Below are 13,067 nucleotides of genomic sequence, written 5' to 3'. Positions count from 1 at the left end.
GGAAAAGACTGGCTTTTTTATCCAATGTGCAATGCACAAAGATAAGCATTTGCGTTATGTTGTAGTAATTTCTATGAGATGCTTATTAACAGACCATATTAGTATACTGTATATTTTTTTTGTCAGTGCTACCTCAATTTGCTATCTGCATGGGCACCTCCCATCAAGGTCTCCTTTGGAAAGAGGTATTCCTAATTCATGATGACCAGGTTTATCTCCATATAGGTTTCACATGTAAGGATGTCAATGAAAAGAGTGAACAGAAGTAACAATCTATGATACAATATTATTGTACGCTATTATTGTATGCTATTACTGTATGTCAAAATATCATTAAGATTCACATAGACGTGTTTTAGCTTTGTTGAATCTGCAGTCACCATCCCGATCTTAACTAATAACTGATATTAGGACTAGATATCAGACACATGGAGAGGAGAGCAAGAGAGAACAGCTTCATACATGACGATACCTTTAATTATTTAAACATATATTGTATGAAAGGAAACTTGGTGTTTTATTGATGTACTCTTTAAATATAGCTCCTGTGAATTAAATAACTCATCAAATGGATGTCCCTGCCTAGATTCCCTACAGTATATCCACTGAGCACCGCACACACAAACACCAATACACACTCTGGTGACTAAGACATAAATACTGAACCTATTTACAAATTAGCCTTTTTACTGTGCAATATACTACAAAATAATTTATATCTGCATAGGAGGCTGCTGAGTGGAGAACGGCTCATAGTAATGGCTGGAATGGAGTCAATGGAATGGTATGGAAACCATGTGTTTGATGTGTTCGATACCATTCCATTTATGCCACTCCAGCCATTAATATGGGCCCGTCCTCACCTTATTAAAGTGCCACTGGCCGCCTGTGATCTACACATGGATGGTGAGTAAAACAAACAAGTTTGAAAAGCTTCATCTCAAGATGGTTTAAATAATGAAATATGTACAGGGAAGGGGCAAGCTGATAGACAGATGCAGGCAATGCCCAATTAAAACAAAACCATTTTGGGAACATTTTGAGGCCTGGCCCATTTCCAGTGATAATCACTGAACCAGCACAGGACAACTAACAAACTGTAAATTAAGTCAATAATGTTATCTAACACTGAGAACATGCCATCAGCACATGACAGAGGCATTTCTAAGCATCCCACTGCATCGTTGATAATTGCACACAGGCAAACCAGTCTTTATCCTAAGGGACTATCCTCCCACAAACCCATAATGCAATGTAATACATTTGCTATGGACTTAGGCCATCCCAACACATAGCTTCTTGTGTGGTGAGATACAAGATTCAAAATGATAATGGTGCCGTACAAAGGCAACAAGGAAATCCAATAATATAACAGGAGTAGTCTATATTCTCTGAACTTTGATTATGTTTACACATTCATTGATTGTGGTATCAGAGCTTTTCCAGTGCTATACTTACTAAAATCCATTCAATTTTCCACACAGATTGTAGATGACAATATTAAAATAGCCTTTCCAACAGACTTGCTGTTTCAATCAGAGAGGAGAGGCAGACTAATATAGAAGCAATGGAGAGGAAGTCGTGTGGGTGATGGTAAGCTAGAAATACAAGATGGGGGAAGAAAGGGAGAGGCTTCTAGGAGATAGAGGTACACTTACTCTTGCTTCACTAACCCTAACTCACACCTCACTTTTGCTATACACAGCGGAATGCACTTAGTCCTTCCTGCATGAAAATGTTATCTGCAATGTCATCACTCAGTCATAGAAAAAGCCCACCGAACATCTCTCCCTTGAATTAGGGGAATCTCTGCGTTTATTGCATTTACAAACATTCCCATGGACTAATAATGCATCTAATATTCTTGATCATAATGATACATTTATTTTGTAAAATGGAGTGATAAAGCACTGAAAGACACTGTGCAATGACTGGACATGGTAAGCTACAGTAATCATTTGCATGCATTGCTAGAAACCTTATTTTTCAATGGTAACACTTTCAGTGAATACAACCAACAAATAAAGCTTTCCAGGTAAGGCTGTGCATGCTTGATTGCCGTTGGGGCTGTGCTCTGTATAACCTAATCGATCTTTGAATGTGAGATATTTAATGACAATAAAGAGCTGTTTATCAACTTATTTAAGATGTCAAAATGTAAAGTAAGTACACTGGGTGGGTTAATAAATACAATAGCATTACAAACCCGTATGGGCTGTGAAATCTTCTGCATGGAGACCTTGTATTAGATACACTTCTATGGGGCTGTATTGCCACCAAGTGGCCAATAATACGTATCACAATAATATGTATCCCAAACCTACAGTGCACTCAAAAAGACTGAACTCTTCTTCGTGGCGCTGTTGAGCACGTGGGGGTGTGCTGCAATTGACAGCAGAGCTACGTAGTACAGTGTGTGGGAACTCAGAAGACGGTTTTCCGTGCGTGTTGTGTTGAGTACCAGCAATGGCCCTGTTGAAGTCAAGCAAGATCATTTCTACCGTCGGGGTACACCCTCCATTGGGTGTGCTCTCCATTCGTGCCAGGTAAAATGTGCTCCGAGAGTACTGCTTTATTGACAAGCTAGCACGTTAGCTGACAGCCATAGACAACTAGTCAGTGCAGAGCTAGCTAGCGGACGAACGACCCTTTGTCTTTCCCCTCAAAGGGAGCAGGTTGCTTGCTAGTTATCTCAAGACAAATGGACAACTAGCATGTTAGCTGGTTTTCACAGCCATGTCCAGGTAATTAGCAAAGTAGCCATTGATAGGCCTTGTGAGGCTGGTTGGCTATTTGCAACCTCGCCACCAACCAAGGTTGTTCAGTAGCTAGCTGGCAAGCTAACCTAATGTTACTAAACTAGGATCCAACAATGTGTTTTGGCAGCTAACTGGTAACCAGATAGCTATAGTAGCTACATGCAGTTGGAGGAGTTGAAACAGCTTTAGCACTGTCAGAAATCATTGACTTTAATGTGTAGCAAACTAACAAGGTCACAAAACACTAACGAGCTAGCTGGGAATGTAGTGCTTTTCCCCCTCATGACTGGTCAAGCATGTTTCATTACTGTACTGCTGGTGACTGGCTGACCACTGAAAGAAAGGTAGGCCCATCAAATGAAGCCATTAATGCAATAAATGATGATGTAAGCCTGTGACAGAATGTCATCCTTGCAACATTAGTCGTTGGTTGTTGATGCTGCAACATCCAACATTCCTGTTTGTGAAAGCAGACTAGCTTAATCAATTTCAGACTGTTAGGGGATTACCACCACCTAATTTGGATCAAATCCTACTTAGTGCAAAGGTATCAGACTACTTAATCGGGTGTAAATTGAGTTGATGCAAGTCTGTGTTTTACCCTTTCTATCTTCTACGGGATGGTTCAATCTCCCTACCCAAATGTTTCAGCTCATGGTGGTCTGAGGTGCAGATGGGTCCCCCTGACCCCATCCTGGGGGTGTCAGAGGCCTACAAGCGAGACACCAACCCTAAGAAGATGAATCTGGGTGTAGGAGCATACCGTGATGACCAGGGCAAACCATATGTCCTCAGCTGTGTTCGCAAGGTGTGTTCAATCACTGCTTGATGATTATGATGAGGATGACTCTCATTATAAACCTCATAATATGAGAAACAACAATTTTGATAGACTATAAGTTAAAAAGACGTCAGCCTAGCTGCCTATAATCACTTTGACACAGAGAACAACAGACTTTGGCTTGACTTTTACCCTCTGTATTCTTAGGCTGAAGCTCAGATTGCTGCAAAGAAGCTGGACAAAGAATACCTGGCTATTGGTGGTCTGGGGGACTTTACCAAGGCATGCGCCAAGCTGGCTTTAGGAGACAACAATGAGGTTATCCAGAGTGGCAGGGTAAGTCGAGCCTTTCCTGGAACTTCAGACATCCTGATTCTACGGCACAGCTTTAAAAGCCTTATTTTGACCGTTTGTTGTTTATTCCTTGTTCCCAGAACATCACTGTCCAAACTATTTCTGGAACTGGGTCCTTGAGAATTGGAGCCAACTTCCTGGTAAGAGCCCTGATCCTTTTGCTTTTTTAAAGATCTAACCATCATCATGAATGCTAATGAATGAAAGTCTCTTCTTTTCCCCACTCTCTTTGTTCCTGCACCCCTCCCTCAGTCCCGTTTCCATACAGAGGCCCGGGATGTGTACCTGCCCAAGCCCTCCTGGGGGAACCATACACCCATCTTCAGAGACGCTGGGATGCAACTGAAGGCCTACACCTACTATGACCCAAAGACCTGTGGCTTTGACTTCCAGGGAGCCCTGAATGACATTTCTGTAAGACATGGCACAGAAGCCTAATCTTCCCCTATCAATGTGTACACATTGTACTCTCCCTATCAATGTGTACTTCAAGTAACTGCTGGATTATAGATAAACAAATGTGTTACTGTTTCCTCTTATTCAGAAAATTCCTGAGAAAAGTGTCATCATGCTTCATGCCTGTGCCCACAACCCCACAGGAGTGGATCCTCGGCCAGAGCAGTGGAAGGAGATTGCTAACCTGGTGAAGGTAAACACAACTGAATATAAAGTTATGTAGTAGGGTCGTTCCATGAAATGAGTGCCTTTTGCTTCCCTTTGATATTTTAGGTAGAAATTGTGCACAAATATTGAATTTGAAAAGCCTGTTATATTAAATGAAGTGCCCTTTTTAATATAGACAACATGAAAACATTTTTAAATCATATTTTTTATATGAATAAAGTCTTGCTAAAGTGCCAAAATTCAGAGTTTTGACATGTCCCTCTGTGACTTCTAGGAAGATTTTAACCCACTTAACCCCAACATTTCATGTGATTTAATTTTAAGGTAAAAAAATAAACCTGTCCCTAATTTTTAGGTCAACCCTGTTAAATGAACTGAACTCTCCTTTTAATATGGTAAAACTATTCCTTTTTTAAAAATTGTTTTAAAAGAAACTTGAACATCTGATAGTCAAATCATAGTGTAAAAGCAGGTCAGCTGATTCTACTCTTTTTGGCCATTTTCTGGTGTTTTGTGGAGGGAAACTGAACAGGTTGAGAATAACACATCAACCCTGTTACCCATAGATTAACAGGCTAGAAATGTTTTAACAATAATTTTTGGGCGGTGAAGCTTGCATTCAATTGCCCCTCTGTTGCACACAACAAGCTTCCATTCCCCTTGCCACAAGGGGATTTATGGCTGATTTTAAGATGAAACGTCAACTATGTTACAGTTTTAGGTGGTGGGCATGGCAATGGGTGCGGCTGGCCCATTGGCGCTGCTGAATTTTAGAGAACATTTTAGAGGCCCCCATCTTGGTGGTGTAGAATATTTAGCATTTTTAAATCCATTTCCTGCAATTCGACCCTTTTCTCCATAGAGCGGCAATACTTCATTTTGCAGTTTTAAAAGCTAATTTCCTGCAATTGGAACGACCCAGTAGCCCTATGAAACCTAATTACCCACCAACCAGGCCACAATGAAATACATATCTCATTTACATAATTATTCACACCTCGAGTCAATACATGTTAGAATCACCTTTGGCAGCGATCAGTGCTTTTTGAGGTCAGTTCGATTATTTTTTTAAATAATTACGGATTTCGATTATTTAGGTTGAATAAATAAAGCATACTTTTATGACTGAATACCAACTATCAATCACTTAGATCATGTATTTTCAGGTAGAGCAGGGTTTGCGCAAGTTGCTTGAGGTGCTTAAATGCTTGACAAATGTAGATTCAACCCTGCATGCAGGATATAGATTTTTATGAATGGTTTTGCCAGACCCATCCAGGGATGTAGTAGAGGGTAAATGCCGCTTATGCACCTTTTTATTTGTGAAATAGCATTTACTCGCCTTTTTTTATTTAATTATCATTTACTCACTTATTATTGCGTTCCCAGCGTTGAGCAATGCTCAGAAGGCTTCTTGATCTGAGTTCTAATCGTGCCTACCTTTTTGAATGAGTGGAATCATGAATGATTAATGTACGCTCATTATGTTTCCTGCTCCCCTGGATTTGCCTTTTTAGCAGTGCATTCACTCACCACTCTGTCCGATGGGAAATTCCGCTCACGACATAGGCCGAGAAGTGAAACGAACTACCTCAGCCCAGACCTACAGTGGCAAGTGGTAGAGAGGCGCCGCCGACAGTGGTTTTTGTAGTTTTTTTTAACATCCCTCGCCTCCTGCCGTGTCAACAGACATCCCACAAAACAAAAACCACCTCACTCTCTGAGAATGAGTGTACAACTGGTAAATAGTCGATGATATTTCAGTCCGATGTCTAGCTGGCTAGGTAGGTTAAGGGCTCTGGCTGTTAGCAAATGAGCTAGCTATATCTAGCTGGCTAGAAGGATCAAGTTAGAAGCTAACGTTGAACCGAGCCTGACCTCAGCAGGAGCAGTTGACTGAAATTAAGCTAGCCATAATCAAAAGATGGGCTAGTTTAAATTCTCATAACAAAATACCTTTTCTTTACCGTGAGTAGTGAGACAGACAGTGGTGAGTCAGGCTGAAGGAGGCAAAGGAGATACACAGAGAGAGGAAACATTGAAGCAAGCAGGGACAGAGGTTACTAGTACGATGGTTCCCCAACTCGGGGTCTGGGACCCATGTGTTGTCCCCTTAAATTTAAATAGTGTCCCCTGAGAGAATCTTTAATTTTATCAAACACAATAACATTTTTCTCTTCAAATGGGTATTGAATACAATATTCTATAGTTAACTAAGGTCCTTTTACACTGTCAGAATTCACTTTCATGTCATGTGTTGGGACAGCCTGGGGGACCTAAAATGTAGTGAAATATTAAGACGATTTAAATATAAAGAAATGTAATATGTACACTGAACAAAAATATAAATGCAACAATTTCAAAGATTTTACTGAGTGACAGTTCATATAAGGAAATCAGTCAACATCATCAGTACTGACTTACTACTGTATGTAGTGAAACATATTATTGAGGAGAACTTGTAAGGTAGTGATGAATAATAATAGTAAATTAGTGTTTTTTTTCATGAGGTTGTGGCGATATACTGCCATCTTGTGGCGACGAGAAACAATTGCATATAGAAACTATTGCAAATTGATGGGCCTTGAAAATAAATATTAGTGCTCGAAAAAGTACTGAAGTCCTTGACTTGCCACTGTCTGTACAAACCGTGGTTAGTGATAGATTAGGAAGCAACAGCTGCTCTCTCTAGCCCCTCACGATCGTGCATTCTTCTGCCTCTTCCGTAGCAGGCATAAAAGAAACACAGACCGGACAAGTAGATGTGCAGTGGATTATGGTCATTGTAGTTAATTACCACGTTTTATACACTTAACCATAGAGTATTGCCCTGTTGGAAACAACAACTCCCTACTACATCGCACAGTTCAGGCTGGATCTGATTTATCTCTAGAGAAAGTGCAATGTGCGCATAGAGCTTACAGAAAAAAACAGAACGAAATGGAATTCAAATAATTTAACCGACATTGGTCAATTAGTTGTTTAAAAACTGAAAAAAATTACAGACATTTAAGTTAATTGCTCAGCACTAGCAGATTACAGCTGTGAGTCTTTCTGGGTAAGTCTCTAAGAGCTTTGCACACCTGGATTGTACAATATTTGCACATTATTCTTAAAAAGGTTCTGTGAAGTTGGTGGTTGATCATTGCTAGACAGTTATTTTCAAGTCTTGCCATAGATTTGCAAGTAGATTTACTGTAATTCCGGACTATTAAGCGCACCTGAATATAAGCCACACCCACTGAATTAATTTTTTATTTTTTTTTAACATAAATAAGCCGCACATGTCTATAAGCCGCGGTACATTGAAGCCACCGGTACATTGAAACAAATGAACTTTACACAGGCTTTAACGAAACACGGCTTGTAACAAAAATAAATAGGCTTTAACGAAACACGGCTTGTAACAAAAAATAAATAGGCTTTAACGAAACACGGCTTGTAACAAAAATAAATAGGCTTTAACGAAACACGGCTTGTAACAAAAATAAATAGGCTTTAACGAAACACGGCTTGTAACAAAAATAAATAGGCTTTAACGAAGCACGGCTTGTAACAAAAATAAATAGGCTTTAACGAAACACGGCTTGTAACAAAAAATAAAAAATTAGCAGTAAACAGTAGCCTACCAAGAAAGTCATTGGTCACTATCTTTCTCCTGTGCACTGAAACCATCTCCTTCGGTATTGGAGTTGAATAGCCTCAGAATTGCTTCATCCGATATTGGATCGTTTTCATTGTCGCTCTCGTCACTTTCATCCGGAGGCAAATCCCCCGCTGAGCCCTCTTCAACACGCAGCAGTCCAGCCTTTCGAAACCCGTTGATGATAGTGGATTTTTTTGACAATGCTCCACGCTGTCAGGACCCACAAATTTGAAAGCGGGAAAAATCCATATATTAGCCGCGTCATTGTTTAAGCCGCGAAGTTCAAAGCGTGGGAAAAAAGTTGCGGCTTATAGTCCGGAATTTACGGTAAGTCAAAACTGTAACTATGGCACTCAGGAACATTCAATGTCATCTTTATAAGCAACTCTATTGTATATTTTGGCCTTTATGTTTTAGGTTATTGTCCTGCTGAAAAGTGAATTTGTCTCCCAGTGTCTGTTGGAAAGCAGACTAAGACAGGTTTCCCTCTAGGATTTTGGCTGTGCTTAGCTCTATTCTGTTTCTTTTTATTTAAAAAAAAACTCCCTAGTTCTTGGCAAGCATACCCATAACATGATACAGCCACCACCATGCTTGAACATATGAAGAGTGATAATCAGTGATGTGCTGTGTTTGGATTTGCCCCAAACATAATGCTTTGTATTCAGGACATAAAGTTAATTTGTTTGCCACATTTTTGCAGTTTTATTTTAGTCCCTTATTGCAAACAGGATGCATGTTTTGGAATGTTTTTATTTTGTACAGGCATCCTTCTTTTCACTCTGTCATTTAGATTAGTATTTAAATTAGTATAGTAGTAAAAAAAAGAATAGAAAAATCTGTCGTTCTTGCCCTGAACGAGGCAGTTAACCCACTGTTCCTAGGCCGTCATTGAAAATAAGAATTTGTTCTTAACTGACTTGCCTAGTTAAATAAAGGTAAAATAAAAAAATGTGGAGTAACTCAATGTTGTTGATCCATCCTTAGTTTTCTCCTGTCACAGCCATTAAACTCTAACTGTTCTAAAGGCCTCTTGGTGAAATCCCTGAGCGGTGTCCTTCCTCTCCTTAGGAAGGACGCCTCTATCTTTGTAATGACTGAGTGTGTTGATACACCATCCAAAGTGTAATTAGTAACTGCTCAAAGGGATATTCAAAGTCGTTTGTTTTATTTTTAAAGTCCAGGTCTGTGAATACTTTCTGAAGGTACTGTACATAACAAGTTCTCATGTTTTTCTCTTCCAGAAAAGGAACCTCCTGGTGTTCTTTGACATGGCCTACCAGGGCTTTGCCAGTGGTGATATTGACCGTGATGCCTGGGCTGTCCGTTATTTCATTGAGCAAGGCCACAACATTGTGCTCTCTCAGTCCTTTGCAAAGAACATGGGTCTCTATGGTGAGTTATGATAATTGCATTGGTCATGTTTGAGGATAATGTTTTGGGGGAAAACAAAATACCATATTTATTTATTATTTAAGCTAAGCAACATGCATTGTGTGGTGGTGTGTGATGTCTTCAGGTGAGCGTGTTGGGGGCTTCACTGTGGTGTGTAAGGATGCTGAGGAGGCCAAGCGTGTGGAGTCCCAGCTGAAGATCCTCATTCGGCCCATCTACTCCAACCCTCCCATGAACGGGGCGCGCATCGCTGCCACCATCCTCAATACACCAGACCTGTACAAAGAGTGGTGAGTAAGTCATTCACGAAGTGTTGTATTTCAATTGTCCCATAGCCAACATGATACGTTCCCAGCTGAGTGACGGCTGTTCTCTCCCTAGGCTGGGGGAGGTGCATGGCATGGCTAACCGCATCATCACAATGAGGGAGCTGTTAGTGGCCAACCTGAAGAAGGAGGGCTCTACTCAGAACTGGCAGCACGTCATTGACCAGATTGGCATGTTCTGCTTCACAGGGCTGAAGCCTGATCAGGTAGAGTAACTGTGTGCTGAGACTCTACACTGTCTCATAATATAGTATGTGATTTCCATTGGATTACTTACTGGTAAGGAATCATTGGATGAAACATCCAACATGGCTATACTATAAGTATCTGTCTAGATATTAAATAGCTTAATATGCAGTTAATGAGTCGTAATGAGTAACTATTCCATCTTGTGTAGGTGGCGCGCCTCACAAAGGAGTTCTCCGTCTACATGACAAAGGATGGGCGTATCTCCATGGCTGGCGTCACCTCTGGCAATGTGGGTTACCTTGCACAAGGTATCCATGCAGTGACCAAGTGAGATGGCTAACCAGGAGTCACACCGTAGTCACCACCAGAGGATAGAGGGGCGGTAGCGCCAGACAAGAAAAACAAAACAACTTTTATGTAAATTAACCCTCTCCTCTGCTTTGCTTTAGGGAAAGACTCAAAAATATAAGATGCCATAGGGTTATTTTATTTGGCATTTCCTGTTGGCATTGTCTAGATGTTGGACTATCTGTGACTAGGTTTTTAATGTGCGGTTCCCTGAAAAAAATATCCATGGAATTCTTGAATCTTTTTTTACCCTCCCTCAGACATGCATGCAGTGGTCATGAGCTCAAAATATCTTGTGTAAGTCATACTTGACAATGAAAACTAACAAGCACAATATCACTGTTTGGAATCATGTCTTATATTGCAGCATGTCCTCTCACTTGGCCTGAGCACACCCTGTCTCTAAGAACTGTGCTCAACTATTGGCTGTGATGTGGAACACCAAAGTAATAATGGTTAAGACATTTTTCTAGAAAATTCTTTACTAAAGATACTGTCTCTTTAAGGTAATTGTATTGAAATGTGTGTCTAATTTATTAAGGATTCATTTACAAAATCATTTTCCAAAAATATGTTAGGTGCTACAAACCTTTGTTACAACTTTAATGCCAGTGGAACCTTTCTAGGTGATGGTACTGGGGTCATGGCACTTGTTTTATGTGGGAAGATATGTGCTGCATGGAGTCCCTGATTGTGATGATCAGCCAGCCACTGTGTGCTAAGGATGTTATTTTGCTGTTGTAACGGAAGAGCGCTGTCTACCAATCAACAACTGCCACATCTCCCACTGATACTGTACCATTTAATTAAATAGATTATTTATATACACTACCATTCAAAAGTGTGGGGCTCACTTAGAAATGTCCTTGTTTTTGAAAAAAACTATTTTTTTTGTCCACTAAAATAACATCAAATTGATCAGAAATACAATGTAGACATTGTTGTAAATGACTATTGTAGCTGGAAACGGATGAATTTTAATGGGATATCTACATAGGCGTAGAGAGGCCCATTATCAGCAACCATCACTCCTGTGCTCCTATGGCACGATGTGTTCGCTAATCCAAGTTTATCATTTTATAAGGCTAGTTGATCATTAGAAAACCCTTTTACAATTATGTTAGCACAGCTGAAAACTGTTCTGATTAAAGAAGTATTAAAACTGGCCTTTAGACTAGTTGAATATCTGGAGCATCAGCATTTGTGGGTTCGATTACAGGCTCAAAATGGCCAGATTCAAAGACTTTCTTCTGAAACTCATCAGTCTATTCTTGTTCTGAGGAGTGAAGGCTATTCCATGTGAGAAATTGCCAAGAAACTGAAGATCTGGTACAACGCTGTGTACTACTCCCTTCACAGAACAAACTGGCTCTAACCAGAATAGAAACAGGAATGGGAGGCTCCGGTGCACAACTGAGCAAGAGGACAAGTACATTAGTGTCTAGTTTGAGAAACAGATGCCTCACAAGTCCTCAACTGCCAGCTTCATGAAATAGTACCCACAAAACACCAGTCTCAACGTCAATAGTGAAGAGGTGACTCCGGGATGCTGATGCTCCAGATACTCAACTAGTCTAAAGATGGCCAGTTTTATTGCTTCTTTAATCAGAACAACAGTTTTCAGCTGTGCTCACATAATTTCAAATCAAACGTATTTATATAGCCCTTCGTACATCAGCTGATATCTCAAAGTGCTGTACAGAACCCCAGCCTAAAACCCCAAACAGCAAGCAATGCATGTGAAAGAAGCACAGTGGCTAGGAAAAACTCCCTAGGAAAAACTCCTTAGAAAGGCCAAAAACCTAGGAAGAAACCTAGAGAGGAACCAGGCTATGAGGGGTGGCCAGTCCTCTTCTGGCTGTGCAGGGTGGATATAATAACAGAACATGGTCAAGATGTTAAAATGTTCATAAATGACCAGCATGGTCAAATAATAATAATCATAGTAGTTGTCGAGGGTGCAACAAGCACGTCCGGTGAACAGGTCAGGGTTCCATAGCCGCAGGCAGAACAGTTGAAACTGGAGCAGCAGCACGGCCAGGTGGACTGGGAACAGCAAGGAGTCATCATGCCAGGTAGTCCTGAGGCATGGTCCTAGGGCTCAGGTCCTCTGAGAGAAAGAGAGAATTAGAGAGAGCATATTTTAATGCTCCTTGGTTGGGGTCTGAGCAGATTATTTGTTGCAAACGCAATAAAATGGTGGTCCGATAATCCAGGATTATGAGGAAAAACATTAAGATCCACAACATTTATTCCATGGGACAAAACTAGGTCCAGAGTATGACTGTGGCAGTGAGTAGGTCCAGAGACGTGTTGGACAAAACCCACTGAGTCGATGATGGCTCCGAAAGCCTTTTGGAGTGGGTCTGTGGACTTTTCCATGTGAATGTTAAAGTCACCAAAAATTTGAATATTATCTGCTATGACTACAAGATCCGATAGGAATTCAGGGAACTCAGTGAGGAACACTGCATATGGCCCAGGAGGCCTGTAAACAGTAGCTATAAAAAGTGAGTGAGTAGGCTGCATAGATTTCATGACTAGAAGCTCAAAAGACGAAAACGTCATTGTTTTTTTTTTTTGTAAATTGAAATTTGCTATCGTAAATGTTAGCAACACCTCCGCCTTTGCCGGATGCACGGGGG

The 13,067-nt window shown here is 40.6% G+C and overlaps 1 protein-coding gene across 1 annotated transcript; it reads left to right on the top strand.

Moving 5' to 3' along the window:
- Positions 1 to 2,351: 2,351 nt before the first annotated feature.
- Positions 2,352 to 11,253, top strand: LOC106573756 (aspartate aminotransferase, mitochondrial). Its single transcript, XM_014149093.2, has 10 exons — positions 2,352 to 2,546; positions 3,411 to 3,567; positions 3,748 to 3,876; positions 3,975 to 4,034; positions 4,147 to 4,308; positions 4,439 to 4,543; positions 9,409 to 9,559; positions 9,684 to 9,849; positions 9,941 to 10,091; positions 10,283 to 11,253. Exons 1-10 carry the CDS (start codon positions 2,467 to 2,469, stop codon positions 10,403 to 10,405), a joined length of 1,284 nt encoding a protein of 427 aa, XP_014004568.1. The 5' UTR covers positions 2,352 to 2,466; the 3' UTR covers positions 10,406 to 11,253.
- Positions 11,254 to 13,067: the final 1,814 nt, after the last annotated feature.

Source organism: Salmo salar, chromosome ssa16 (assembly GCF_905237065.1).
Source record: "Salmo salar chromosome ssa16, Ssal_v3.1, whole genome shotgun sequence".
Lineage (NCBI taxonomy): Eukaryota > Metazoa > Chordata > Actinopteri > Salmoniformes > Salmonidae > Salmo > Salmo salar.
This window is presented reverse-complemented; position numbering and strand designations above follow the sequence as displayed.